The following is a 12,920-nucleotide window of genomic DNA, read 5'->3' as shown; positions in this document are numbered from 1 at the left end:
TCCTGAATTCAGCACTCTGCAGAAAGTAGCAGCATCACATTTTTGGATGTCTGGAACCAGTTATGCTCAGGTGACTGGCTTCAAACATTGCATTAGGATCAGTTGTCTTGACTCTGTGCCATGCATGGCTGTCTTGGCACAGTTTCAGTAATGCCATTGCCCATAAATACCGACGTGTCTGGGGCCAACACATGCTAAAGTGATCAATATTTTTATTGGTGGCATTTTGCAAAGCTCCATGTGGTCTTGCCGTGGCCAGTGGGCTTCTGTTTTAGTGATTTCGCTTATCTTGAAACTCCTCTCAACATTTTTTCTTGTTTTTGCAGCTTCGAGTTAACGGGGGTTTGCTGTATATATTGTGTTCTGTTTTCTGCTGACGGTTGGGCCATGTGCAAGTCGGCATTTTGTTATGTGGAATTCGTGTGCAGGAGCAGGAGGGGGCTGCTGAGGAATAAGGACAAAGCAAGAGAACCATGCAGCAGAAACACTTCAGTTGTGTAGAAAGGAGTAGGATGTAAGATGACATGGGGGGGGGGACAGAACAAACATGGACTGACAGTGACATGAAATAACTATCAGGGAGCACATTATAGTCTGCAAGAGATGGTCAGAGGAGAGGGGATGGCACTAGCTGGAGCTGCCGTATGCCATATATGTTGACCTTCTTAAAATCGAGGGGCCAACTTACATGCAGAATTAACCTACCGTATTTACTCGATTCTAACGCACCCTCGATTGTAACACGCACCCGTTTTCCATGACCAAATAAAGGGGGGGGGGGAAACGCTCTTACACCCATTTGCCATGACCTACCTTTACAATACTGCGCACTTCATTCTTTAATACAGAAATACAGCTTTTTCTCATTTGGAAAATCAAAGATTTACCGTATTTACTCGAATCTAACGCACACTTCTTTTCCCATAAAATGGGTCCAAAAATTGCGCGCGCGTTAGAATCAGGTACGATCCTAAATCTGCATTACCATACCTCCATCAGCATTTCAAAATGGCCGCCTCGTAGGTGCTTCGAGCCTAGCTGCCGTAGCTTTCTCCATGTGCTGTATGTAGTATGTGTGCTTAGGCAATGGCTTAGGCAATGCTTCCATTGGCGTAGGTTAGTGCATCGTCTTCCCGTTTTCTGCGTTTGCTCTATCAGCACGGAAGTGCCGACTGCAAAGACATGCTGAGCTCATGACAATGCTGCAATTAAAAGGAAAGCGATCGCATGTGTGGAGACGGACAGAAATCGGGCAGGATCACAGGGATTCGGAGTTCCCAAAACTTGCATGTGGGACTGGTGCAAACAGGAGAGGCGTACTACACCTGCGGCTGCGACATACGGGGCGGCCGCGCGGCCACTATCTTAAAAGCGATCTGCGACGGAGGCAAGAGTCTACGCATCTTAGCGCACCACGCTGTGTTCTTGTCGCTTAGTTCGCGTTGAAGCAGGAAACCTCACAGAGGTCAATTCCCTCACTCCTGCTACCGCACTTCCTCACTCCAGCATTTAAATAGTTTCCGCGGTCATTGAGTGAGATGTGTTCATGTTTGCTTGTGCGCGCGAGACACCATGCTTGTTAATTTAGTTAGTAAGCAAATCTTTAACAGTTTATACGGCCAATAAAACTACTATCTTTACTTTTCATATAGCTGTCTACTAATTTCCTATCGTAATCAGTGCTTCGCCTTTCGAGCAAAACTGCAGCTTTCTGTATTTACTGCAACTTTAATGTATTGGGAGAATCGACTTTACGTGATTCTAACATACCCTCGATTGTAACGCGCACCTGTTTTCCGTGACCAAAAAAAAACAGAAACAAGAAACGCCCTCGACCTTGTGGATCTCGAAACTTGAAAGGTCTTGGATCTGAGATCCCGTGGTTTGTAAACTTTTTTGGCTGACAGTACATAGCAGTAATGCTGTCTGAAACAGTAAATAACCTAGTGATGCAGAAAATCTCCAGCACCTTGAGAAACTCCAATCGGGTGTGCAAAGCGGGACATTTGGATGTTGTAGGTACATGTTGTAAGGTAACATAAACTAGTGATGTAGAATCTCCAGCACCTTCGGAAACTCCAATCAAGTATGCAAAGTGTGTCACTTGGATGTTGTTGGTAAATTATGTGGGGTGCAGTAATCAGACAGCATAGTTCATGAGGCATTTGCAAACTGCTCTATATAGTTGTCACCAGAGCTGGTCTTTCAAGAAAGCAACACCAATGGCAATGACATTGATGGCTGTGTCACAATTGGGAATGGTAGCAAGCCTCGTGAAGCCCACTATTTTTGCAGGAAGCAACAACAGGGGCTTCAAGTTCAACACGGCATATTCAGCATATTTGTCAAAACTCACGTTCTAAATGTCCCCTTCTTTTTCTTTTTCTTTTCTTTTTTCGTTTTTATTGTTGTATAGAGATCAGAGCTTTGGAGGAGTGATCCGAGATTTGAAATCAACTTATCCTGAGTTCACGAGCATTTAGCTGTTCAGCAGTTCTTTTCTTATGGCCATGGTGTCAACACTTCAAGTGTAAACTTTGAAGGGCTGTAACCCCCAAGATACGGCCAAAAGGCCGAAACTAGGGTTAAAAGTTAAAGTAAGGATTGTTACAATCCTTAAATAAAGAGTGGACGAACAGGCAGTAAACATGGAAGCAAGTGTTATAAACTGCTGTTATACATAGTTGCATAAAAGATTAGTTATATACTATTAGATTACATTATGCATAAGTTAGCAGGCTTTGTTTTTGGTTGCTGTGGCCACATTTAAGTGAGGTGCAGAGTATAAAATATTGTACTGAGATTTTCAAAATGCATTATGTAGCCAGAGGAATAATACCATAAAAACCAGCGTATAATACAAACCCCCAGGTGAAATTTTTGGAATGCAAAATGGGGAAAAAAAATTTTTTATCTGCGTATAATGCAAGTGAGGAAAACTCGGTGAAAACATTTATTTGAATTGCACTAAGCATTTCAATCACTGTCTTCCTCAGCTGCGCTCTCTTCAGATAGTTCCTTGTCGGACATATCTTCCCAGAGGTACTCATCCTCTGTACCACCGAGTGCATTCGAAATGCCGCACTTCTTGAAGGTGCGATGCACAAGATCCTCTGGTATGCTCGTCCATGCATCCACACTCCACTTGCATAGCGTGACTCGCGATGCCCGCTTCAGCCGCCCGGTCGGCGTCACTGCAGGCTCACCTGAGCGCATCCACTCTACATAGCACCGCTTGACCGCATTCTTGAACGGCTTGTTGACGCAAACATCTAGAGGTTGCAGCTGAGGCGTCATCCCACCTGGGATTCGCACAACAGCCTCTTCATTGAGTCGGCCAAATGGCAACAGAACGCGTCCAGCATGAGGATGGACTGGAACAACAACAGTGCGCCAGGCCGCCTTCACCACACGGACTTTATCCAGTCGAGTACAAGATCCTAATTCATTCAACCTTTTTCATGGCATCTCACGAAAACATTTTTTGGCAGCTCCTCACCTTTAGGCACTGTCTTGCGCTTGAAGACGACATAGATCAGGAGCTTGTGGCCATCTGCCGTACATGACAACATGACGGTAACTCGAATCTTCTCGTTTCCAGTGGACCAGACATAAACTTGTTCAGAGCCCTTTTCGTGCACGGTGAGAGACGATGGCATGTGCAGATAAACCGGTGTTTGGTCAGCATTGCCAATTTGCCCTAGCTGGAAGTTCTTCGACTTGCGCAGCAAAATAATGTGGCGCTGGAAAGTCACAAGCAGCTTTTCGAATGATTCGGGCAGCTTATGTGAAATCGAACTTTGGCGGCATAAGGAAAATTCAGTACGGCACATGTAACTATAGATAGATAGAATAAACTTTAATGTCCAACGGAAAAAGGTGATCTACCCACCCCCTGACGCACAGGTCAGGGGGCGAGTGCCGCCGCCTCAGATGCAGGCTGGGAGGTCTTGGGTCCCAGCAGCCTCTTCGGCCAGTTGGACGAGCCGGAGCTGGAGCTCAGGGTCCGAGCTGCGCAGCAGGGTCTCCCAGGTGTCTCTACTATCTATTTTGTGCGTTCCCCCGGGAGAGTACGGACATTCCCATATTATGTGGTCGAGGGTCCCTCTCGCCCCACAAAGATTACATTTATCGCTCCTGGCCTCGGGGAACATGTGGTTCGCCATAACCGGGTGCGGATATGTATAAGTTTGTAGTCGTCTCCACGCGACTGCTTGTCTGTTGTTTAATTTTGGGTCTGGCGGGGATACCAGTCTACGAGCCAATCTATAATGCTGCGTGATCTCCCCATATTTTAGCATGCGCTCTCCGCTCCCTCGGTCATCGAGGGGCCCCGTAGCGGCTCGGCGGTGGAGATCTCGAGCCAGCTCGTGGGCTGCCTCGTTGCCGGGGACGGCTTCATGCGCCGGAGTCCAAATTATTTGAATTTTTCTATCTAGCTTTCTCTGGCCTAGGATTCTTGCCGCTAAGGGCGAGATCCTTCCCTTGCTAAAATTTTGTATGGCAGTTTTGCTGTCACTGATCACAAATTTCGCGTCCGTTCCAGCGCAAGCTAATGCGATCGCAATTTCCTCGGCAACTTCTATGTTGCGCCCGCGAAGAGTGACAGCAGTCACGGGAATACCCCGGCCGCTGACGGCCGTTGCCACCGTAAAACTGCCGCTACCTCCCGCCGCGTCTACATAGGCCACCTCATGCTCCGAGATATTACCGAATCTAATTTTTAATGCTTCGGCTCGTTTATGCCTCCTGTCTTTGTTATGTTCCGGGTGCATGTTTTTTGGCAGAGGGGGGATAATCAGATTTTTTCTAATTTCCCTATCTACTTCCACCTTTTGGGTGGGGCCTCTGTCCGGGTTTATTCCAACTTTGGCCAATATGGCTCTTCCTGTCTTCGTGGTGCTAAGTCTCTCAATTTGAGAGGTTCGCACCGCTTCCGCCAGTTCTGCCCATGTGTTGTGCACTCCTAGAGCCATCAGTCTCTCTGTTGATGTACACATGGGCAGTCCCAGCGCTCGTTTTACGCATTTTCTCATTAGAGAATCAATCTTTTCTCTTTCCACCACTTTCAAATCGAGATATGGCGTTGCATAGCTCACCCGGCTGAATATGTACGCCTGTATTAGCTTAAATAAATTTTTTTCCTTTAGCCCTCGACCTTTGCTGGCCACCCGCCTAATTAGGCTCAGGGTCTGTAATGCGTGATTCTGCAGCCTCTTGAGGGTCTCGCCATTGTAGCCGTGTGACTGGAGAATCAGGCCCAAGATTCTAATTTGCTCTACTATTGGTACCTCTTTACCCGCCACCTTAATTTTGATCTCCGACGGTGCCTTGCACCTTAAGTGTTTCGGATTGTATATAAACAATTCTGATTTCTGCGGCGAGCATGCTAGGCCTCTCTCGGCCGCGTAATCGACTATGATGTCGGTGGCGGCCTGGAGCATGCTTTCGATGGCTGAATCACTTCCCCGGTTGACCCAGAGGGTGATATCATCCGCATATATACTAAATTTTAATCCCTCGAGCTTTGCCAATTGCTCGGGGAGTTCTCGCATAGCCACGTTGAAGAGTAGGGGAGACAGCACTGATCCTTGGGGCGTACCCTTACTCCCTAGCTCAATTGTGGGGGATTCCAGCGTTTGGAACTTCATGCAAGCAGTTCTTCCCGTCAGGAAGTCCCTGATGTATCGATATGTCCTGGTACCTACATTAATCTTGTTCAGCCCTTCCAGGACCGCCTCATGCTTTACGTTGTCAAAAGCCTTCGTGAGGTCCAGTCCCAGAATTGCTTTTGCATCTTTAGACCTTGAGTCTATTATATCATGTTTGATTTGGAGCATGACGTCCTGCGTACACAATTGAGGTCGGAACCCGACCATCTCATGTGGCCACAGATCGCCCTGCTCCATGAAGCCCATCAGTCTGGTCTGGACGACGTGCTCCATCAGTTTCCCCACGCATGAAGTTAAGGAAATTGGCCGTAAGTTTTCCAATTGCGGAGGCTTCCCGGGTTTTGGTATTAAAGTAATGCTTGCCGTCTTCCACTGTTGTGGGAGCTCGCCTTTTTCCCAACATTCCTGCATGTACTTCGTTAGATAGCTAATGGAATCATCGTCTAAGTTTCTGAGCATTTTGTTCGTAACTATATGTAACGTATGTAACTATAAACTCAGTGCTTGCTCGCTTAGAAGGCGGAGCTTGGTAGCCTCTTTTCTCTTGCAGCCTCCCTAGCTTTTGCCTGCATAAGCTCCACACTCACAGCTAGATGTGCGGCTTGCTGTTGGCATACGAACTCCATCAGGGCAAGTTGTATTTCTGGGAATGTCCCATTCTTCAGGCCGTGAAAGCTTTTTCGTGTTCTGCTGCACTTGAATAGGGCTTCCTTCTCTCGTCACCATTCGCAAATGGTTCCCTTGTTGACGCCTAATTGCCTCCTGGCCGCACTGTTGCTGATGCCCTGTGCGGCTAAAATCGCCTTTCTCTTGAAAGCAGCCGAGCCGTGGCCCTGACATCTTGCTCTTTCAATGTGGAATTAAAAAGATGCACTTCGCAAAACATGGTTTACATGCCTGCTGCCAAGGTGTGCTCACAACAGTAAAGAAACAATGCCGTAGCCACGCAACAATAACGAAACCAAGCTGTAGCCTAGCAGCAATAATGAAGTCGAGCCGTAGCCACACAGCAATAATGAAACCAAAACTTCGAGTCCAACTTTCTGCCTGAAATTTTTCCTCCATTGAGATCCGCATATAGTAAGAGGCAGAAATTTGAGGTGCTAATAATAGGAAAAAAAACTCGTATTATATGCGGGTTTTTACAGCAATAATAATAATACTTATAATAATCCTTCGTACATAGACTCAAACAGTATGAGTGGAGCTGCATGGACGAGAATCTGGGTTGCGACCATTATGTAGTGCAAACGATCATCCTCCACCACAAAGCGACGATGAAGGTCGGAAAAGCCAAGATCACGGACTGGCAGGCCTTTCGCAAAGACGAGAGTGCCATTAATGCACCGATAGACGACATAGAAATATAGATCAGAGGAGTCGTGGAAAGAGCCGAGAGGCATACGAGGACAATCCAACTGTCACAAGACACCCCCATGGTCGACCCCCACTTACTCCACCTGTGGGAGGCGCAGAGGGGACTCGCGAAACGCTGGAAGTGTAACAAGTGCAACCGGAAACTCAAAATTCGAATCTCTAAGCTGATCAAGGAAATGCAGGAGTACTCTGAACAACTTGAAAGAAAGAACTGGTGCGAAACATGTAACAAGCTTCAAGGGACCTTAAGCAGCAAGCGCACTTGGGCGGCACTCAAGACTCTCCTATTAAAGAAGGAGAACATGAACGCCGCAAAACAGAAAGTTCAGAGACCCATACACAACCTCCCGGGGAAAGAGGAAGACATTATCAAAGAAGTGAAGGGGAAGTTCCTTGGTACGGAGCGGAACATAACTGTAGATTTGCACTTTGACAAGTATCGAGGCAACCCAAATATAGAACTGGATCGGCCTTTCACAGAAGCAAAAATCGAGAGGGCCTTGAGCAAGCTCACCCACAACAAGACGCTGGGGTACGACAGAATAAACAACAAGACACTCCGGAACCTTGACGGACCCTCTGTAGACTCATTCTTAAAATACATCAATGAGTGCTGCGAACGCGGTAAAGTACCACCGGAATGGAAACATGCCAAAGTAACCATGATACCTAAACCCAACAAGCCCATCAGCGTGCAGAACCTTCAACCTATATCCCTCACCTCATGTGCTGGAAAACTCTACGAGCACATGGTGCACAACCACATGATCGAACATCTCGAAGACAATGGACACATCCCAAACACCATGTTCAGATTTAGAGCTCACCTGTCTATGCAAGACGTGTTACTGCAAATCAAGGAAAAAGTCATTGACAAACTGGACACGCACAGCAAAAGAGCCATCCTCGCACTTGATGTGAAAGGGGCTTTCCATAACATGTCACACGAAGCCATACTACAACACCTCAACAAATATAACTGCGGGGAAAATATATATAATTACATCAACGCTTTTCTGAAAGAACGGACAGCCACAGTGGGAATAGGCAACTTATGCTCTGAGAAATTTGGCATACAGCAAAAGAGAATGCCACAAGGCTCCGTCATTTCCCCGATGCTATTCAATCTGGCGATGAGCTTGCTACCCAAACAACTGAAGCAAATAGAAGGCATTGGTCACGCAATATATGCTGACGACCTCACCATCTGGACTACGGGAGGGTCGACAGGTAAACAGCTAGACACTTTGCAAGAAGCGGTTGGCACAACGGAAAAGCACCTGGAAGCATGTGGACTGACGTGCGCACCAGAAAAGTCGGAGCTTTTGGTGCTAAGAAAGCGGACAACAGGCCGACAACCGCAGCAGATACCAGACCCGGAATAAAGGTGGGCGGCATCATGATTCCGCAGGTTACGTTGCTCTGCATCCTTGGACTCCTGATTCAAAAGGACGGGGCAGGGGGAGCTGACTTGAAAAAAATTCAGAGAACAGTGCAACAAATAACCCACCTTATCGAAAGAGTGATGAGCAAAAGTCACGGACTCAAGGAAGAAGACTGCACGAGAATGATACAAGTGTTGCTCACGAGCATCGTCACATACGGGACCCCATACGTTGACCTGAAGAACAGTCAACGAGACGAAGTAAACGCCCTCATCAGAAAATCCTACAAAATTGCGTTGAGCCTGTCCCCCTCCACGTCCACAGCAAAACTACTCAAAATGGCAGTCCACAACACGTGGGAAGAGCTCGTAGAAGCCCACAACGTCAACCAACTGGTGAGACTAAAGCTGACAAAGACGGGAAGAGCCCTGCTCCAAGATCTGGGCTACCAAGTCAAGGATGAGAGGCATCTACCTTAGCATATCCCACACGAGGTCAGAAACAAGCTACACATAAGTACCATTCCCAGAAACATGCATCCCGAGTACGACAAGGAAAGGAGACAGGCGAGAATACAAGCGCTTAAGCACATATCGAACACACCAACAGCAAAGAAGAAAATCTGAGATACACGGACGCAGCTGCGTACAGAACAAATGACCGATTTGCAATCAGCGTGGCTGACAAGAAGGGCGAACAGCATACAGCCACATCCACACATGCCAAGGACCCGAGCACAGTGGAAGAGCTTGACATAGCCCTGGCCATCGCAACGTGCAAGAAGACCCTGGTTACCGGGGTAACAGACTCGCAAGAAGCATGCAGAAGGTATGTGAACAGAAGGATCGGAAAGGCAGCACCTCAGGTCTTGAACAACACCGAGATAGAAGCAGCACAAATCCTCTGGACGTTGGGACACGAGTTTTCCGCGAGGAACCAGGCGGCGCACACTGCGGCTCGAGATCATGCACACCAAGTCATCTCCGACATGCAGAGGACACGGACGAACGACTGTGACGAGGATGATGAATGGATATCCAAGAAGTACTCGGATATCTTGGCACACTACAGGAAGCAGAGGCGTCGCTACCCGCCCGCGCATAAGACGATGAGTGGGGAACAAGCGGTGGTAACCTGGAGAAGACTACAGGCTGGAACCTACCCGCATGGAACACTGCGCACGCCATGTATCCGGGCACCTACGGGCGAGACTGCAAGTTCTGCCCACCAGACACGCCCAACACCTTGCGCCATATGGGGCTGGGGTACAGGAATAACCGAGAAGTACCACCGTCATCATCACCGCCGGGCAATAACATGCAGGAAGAAGCAGATTCAGAGGAAGAATCAGAAGACCAGTGGGAGGCTCTGCTGATGATGCAAGACCCTGACAACCAGCTACAGTTGGTGAACAAGGCTTGGGCGTCGCTGGCAGCGAGCCATGGCTATCTGGACTGAGGAGGCCGCCCACCTTTGGGCTCAAGAAGCCTGGTCTAGCAATAAAGTTTCTCTCTCTCTCTCTCTCTCTCATAATAATCTATAGCTTTCTGCTGTGATGTTTCTATCCAAGTGCTGCTTTTTATTTTAATATGCCAGCCAGTCAAGGATCCAGGAAGCCACAATTGCCAACCTTGCTGCCACATGCATAATGCATACCTACCAACTCTCCCAAATTCTCCATAAATTTTACAAATTTGGGCTCTTTCTACAGTTTCATTAATGTTTCGTCATGTTTTACGAACAATAAATTCTGTTCGCTATAAGGTCTTGTTCATCGGTCTCCAACCATAGCGTTAAAAATGTTTTTTTCTGATTGTGCTTCGAGCAAGTTTATTCAAACAAGTTCATCTTGAAGCAGACAAAATTGGCACCAGCGAAGTCACTTCAAAAGTCACTGTGATTGGAATATGGTGTGTTGCTTGTCAAATTGTGCTGTTCCAGGTTTGTGGCTGCTTGTGTCCCGAGTCTGTAGGTAAATCATTGTTAATAATGTACCTGTGTATCCCGAAAGAGATGCATGCTCAGGACAAACGTTTATAAAAGTGTGTGCTATTCCCCCATTCTGCCCCCTTCCGGTGTTGTGTCTGTGGTATCTTTTAAGAACCTTAAAGTTCACATGTGGTAAGGTATGGCCATGTTTGTGCATTCCTTGTGGTCAGGTGAAGAACCTGGTTGAGCAGATCAAGAGGGCAGCAGAAGCCCAGCCTCTGGAGCTCACTGTAGAAGCATCGCCCCACGAGCAGCCATTGCCTCCATCATCAGTACAGCGCTTTCTGAAGAAGGACAAAAACATTGCTTCTGTGGTCATCACCAACCACAACAAGCAGTTCCTAAACAGGTACCTGAGCTTGTGTTGAAGGTGGGCAAAATGCAGAAGGACTCGTGTTCCATGATTTGTATGCACTTGAACAAATCCCATCTGCTGCAGGTTGTGCCCTTCATGTACTGAAGCAAAATGTTAAAAGTAAACTTGACTTGTTTATTACGCCTCTGGAACTGTGAGCAGGTTGGTCTCGAGATTAGCACTCTACACTAGATGAAAGATGGCTGGCAACACAACCTTTAGATCATGCACCAGATCGAGCACAACCTACAGATCAAGCACTAGGTTGTGCTTGTTTGGCAAAGGCTAGCTGGTTGACTATTACCAGTTTACACATTACCAAAGTATACCAACCTAGCAACTTATGTGAACTTTATCCAGAAAAAAGGCTTAAAACATAAATACGACATTTGTGATTTCACAGGAACATCATCATGTATTGGTTTTTGCATTAGATAAAAAGAAAAATGATGTAAGAAGTTGATTTCCTAGGCTAATAGGCATTTTCTTTCAGTGAAAAAATGTGTTCAAAGTTTTATAAGGGCAGCATGATGGTTTAGACTAATTCAGGGCTTCTTTTTTGGTAATTCTTGTTGCTGCTTCAGGTGCACTACATGTTTTCTGTTTCCCATCTGGGACACAACCAGCACGAAACACAGAACCACAGGAGCTTACACAACAACTCAGTCATTCAGTGGTGTAATTGAAATTTGTGTATTTACTTGTTTACTTGCAACAAAAGAATGCTAATCATAAACTGCAATAAGATTACTCAGCACTAAAACAGGTAGTAGCTGGTAGCAACAAAATGTTGCTTCCAGTTGCATGGAAGCAACATTGTTATTTAACCTCTTGTTATCCCTGTTTAACTATAACACGGAGCATCTGATATTTGATGAAAATGTTAAACCCACCGCGAATGAATGGTCTTAGTGGTGCAAATTGCCATGCCACGTTTCCATGTCAAATGCACAAAGGTGCTTACACTTGCCTAAAACTTAGTTTGTATAGCATGATTCAGAATTCAGTGCATAAAGGTATGCACTCAGAAGAGGTACGAAAGATCAGAGAAAAAGTGGGGAAGAATGAAGAATGTAAAACTGTCTGTGTGGGCACTGTCACACTGTCTGCAAAAGTGTCGCATAGTCATGCACAGTGTCAATGTCCCACAGAGACACACATCTCGCAGTACACAGTTGCAATTGTGACGCAATCCAGTGTCTGTTAGGTGGCACAGCAATGCCTCTCTGGTGGCTTGCACTCATGTCCGTCTAAACCAGTGTCCAAAAATTTTGCTTTCGGGGAGTGGTCGCTTATCTAGCTGGTCTAGTGTGGAGGAGAGCGCTGCTCTTTGCTGGTTGAAACGAGGACACTCAAGAGGATGCACACTCTTTTTGGCTTCTAGCATTGGCTATTGAACTAAAGCCACTATTTAGGAATGAGGCGGGTTAGGGTTACGAATGGCAAAACTTTGTAGCATCTCCTCACTGTCATCACAGGTACTACAACAGCTACCTTGACACCTGGGAAAACCTGAACTCTACCGGTTGGGACCTGCAGGCAGTGGCAAAACAACTGACCAAACTGGCTGCAGCTGTGGCCTCTGCTGTCTTTAAGGTCATCACAGGGGAGGATGCCAAGGGCCTCGCCTTGGACAAGTTCAGGGTAGGTGTCATGTTGAGCACTCCTCCATGCCTGTGTGAATGCAGTCAAACCATGGTATAACGGATTATGGGATACAGTGAAGTAAACAATGCAGTTGGCCATGGTTTATTTTATTGGGCATGTACTCCTACAACAAAATGAAGAATGCTAGATACAATGCAATATTGTTTGCTGTGAAGCAAATATTTGGGCACTCTGCAGCTCAAGATAGTCGACTCTCGTTACAACGGACCCTGATAATCCAACAAAAAACCTCCTTTTTATCTGAGGTCCGTAATATTCGAAACATCTCTCTCCAAAACTTTCAATGCGATGTCTAAAGACTTTATTGCAAAGAGTGAGTGACGAACGTCCAAAGTAAAAAAACAAACAAACAAAAAAGACGCACTTTTGTCTGAAAGGCGAAGCATCGATTACGACAGCAAATTAAGCAAGGCAGCAGCAGCGAGTGAATTGACCTTTGCACTGTCTCTCGCTTTACTACAGACTAAACGCCGA

The 12,920-nt window shown here is 46.6% G+C and overlaps 1 protein-coding gene across 1 annotated transcript in view; it reads left to right on the top strand.

The window, feature by feature from the left end:
• The window catches only part of Nct (Nicastrin), a 38,650-nt gene that overhangs the window by 13,668 nt on the left and 12,062 nt on the right, over nucleotides 1–12,920 (top strand). The window contains exons 10-11 of the mRNA XM_065447629.2: nucleotides 10,594–10,772; nucleotides 12,257–12,422. Coding sequence (XP_065303701.1) covers nucleotides 10,594–10,772; nucleotides 12,257–12,422 — 345 coding nt within the window. The remainder of the gene's footprint in view (nucleotides 1–10,593; nucleotides 10,773–12,256; nucleotides 12,423–12,920) is intronic.

Source organism: Dermacentor albipictus, chromosome 4 (genome assembly GCF_038994185.2).
Source record: "Dermacentor albipictus isolate Rhodes 1998 colony chromosome 4, USDA_Dalb.pri_finalv2, whole genome shotgun sequence".
In the NCBI taxonomy this organism is placed as follows: Eukaryota; Metazoa; Arthropoda; class Arachnida; order Ixodida; family Ixodidae; genus Dermacentor; species Dermacentor albipictus.
The sequence above is the reverse complement of the archived record's forward strand: the minus strand, read 5'-3'. Positions and strand labels throughout refer to the sequence as shown.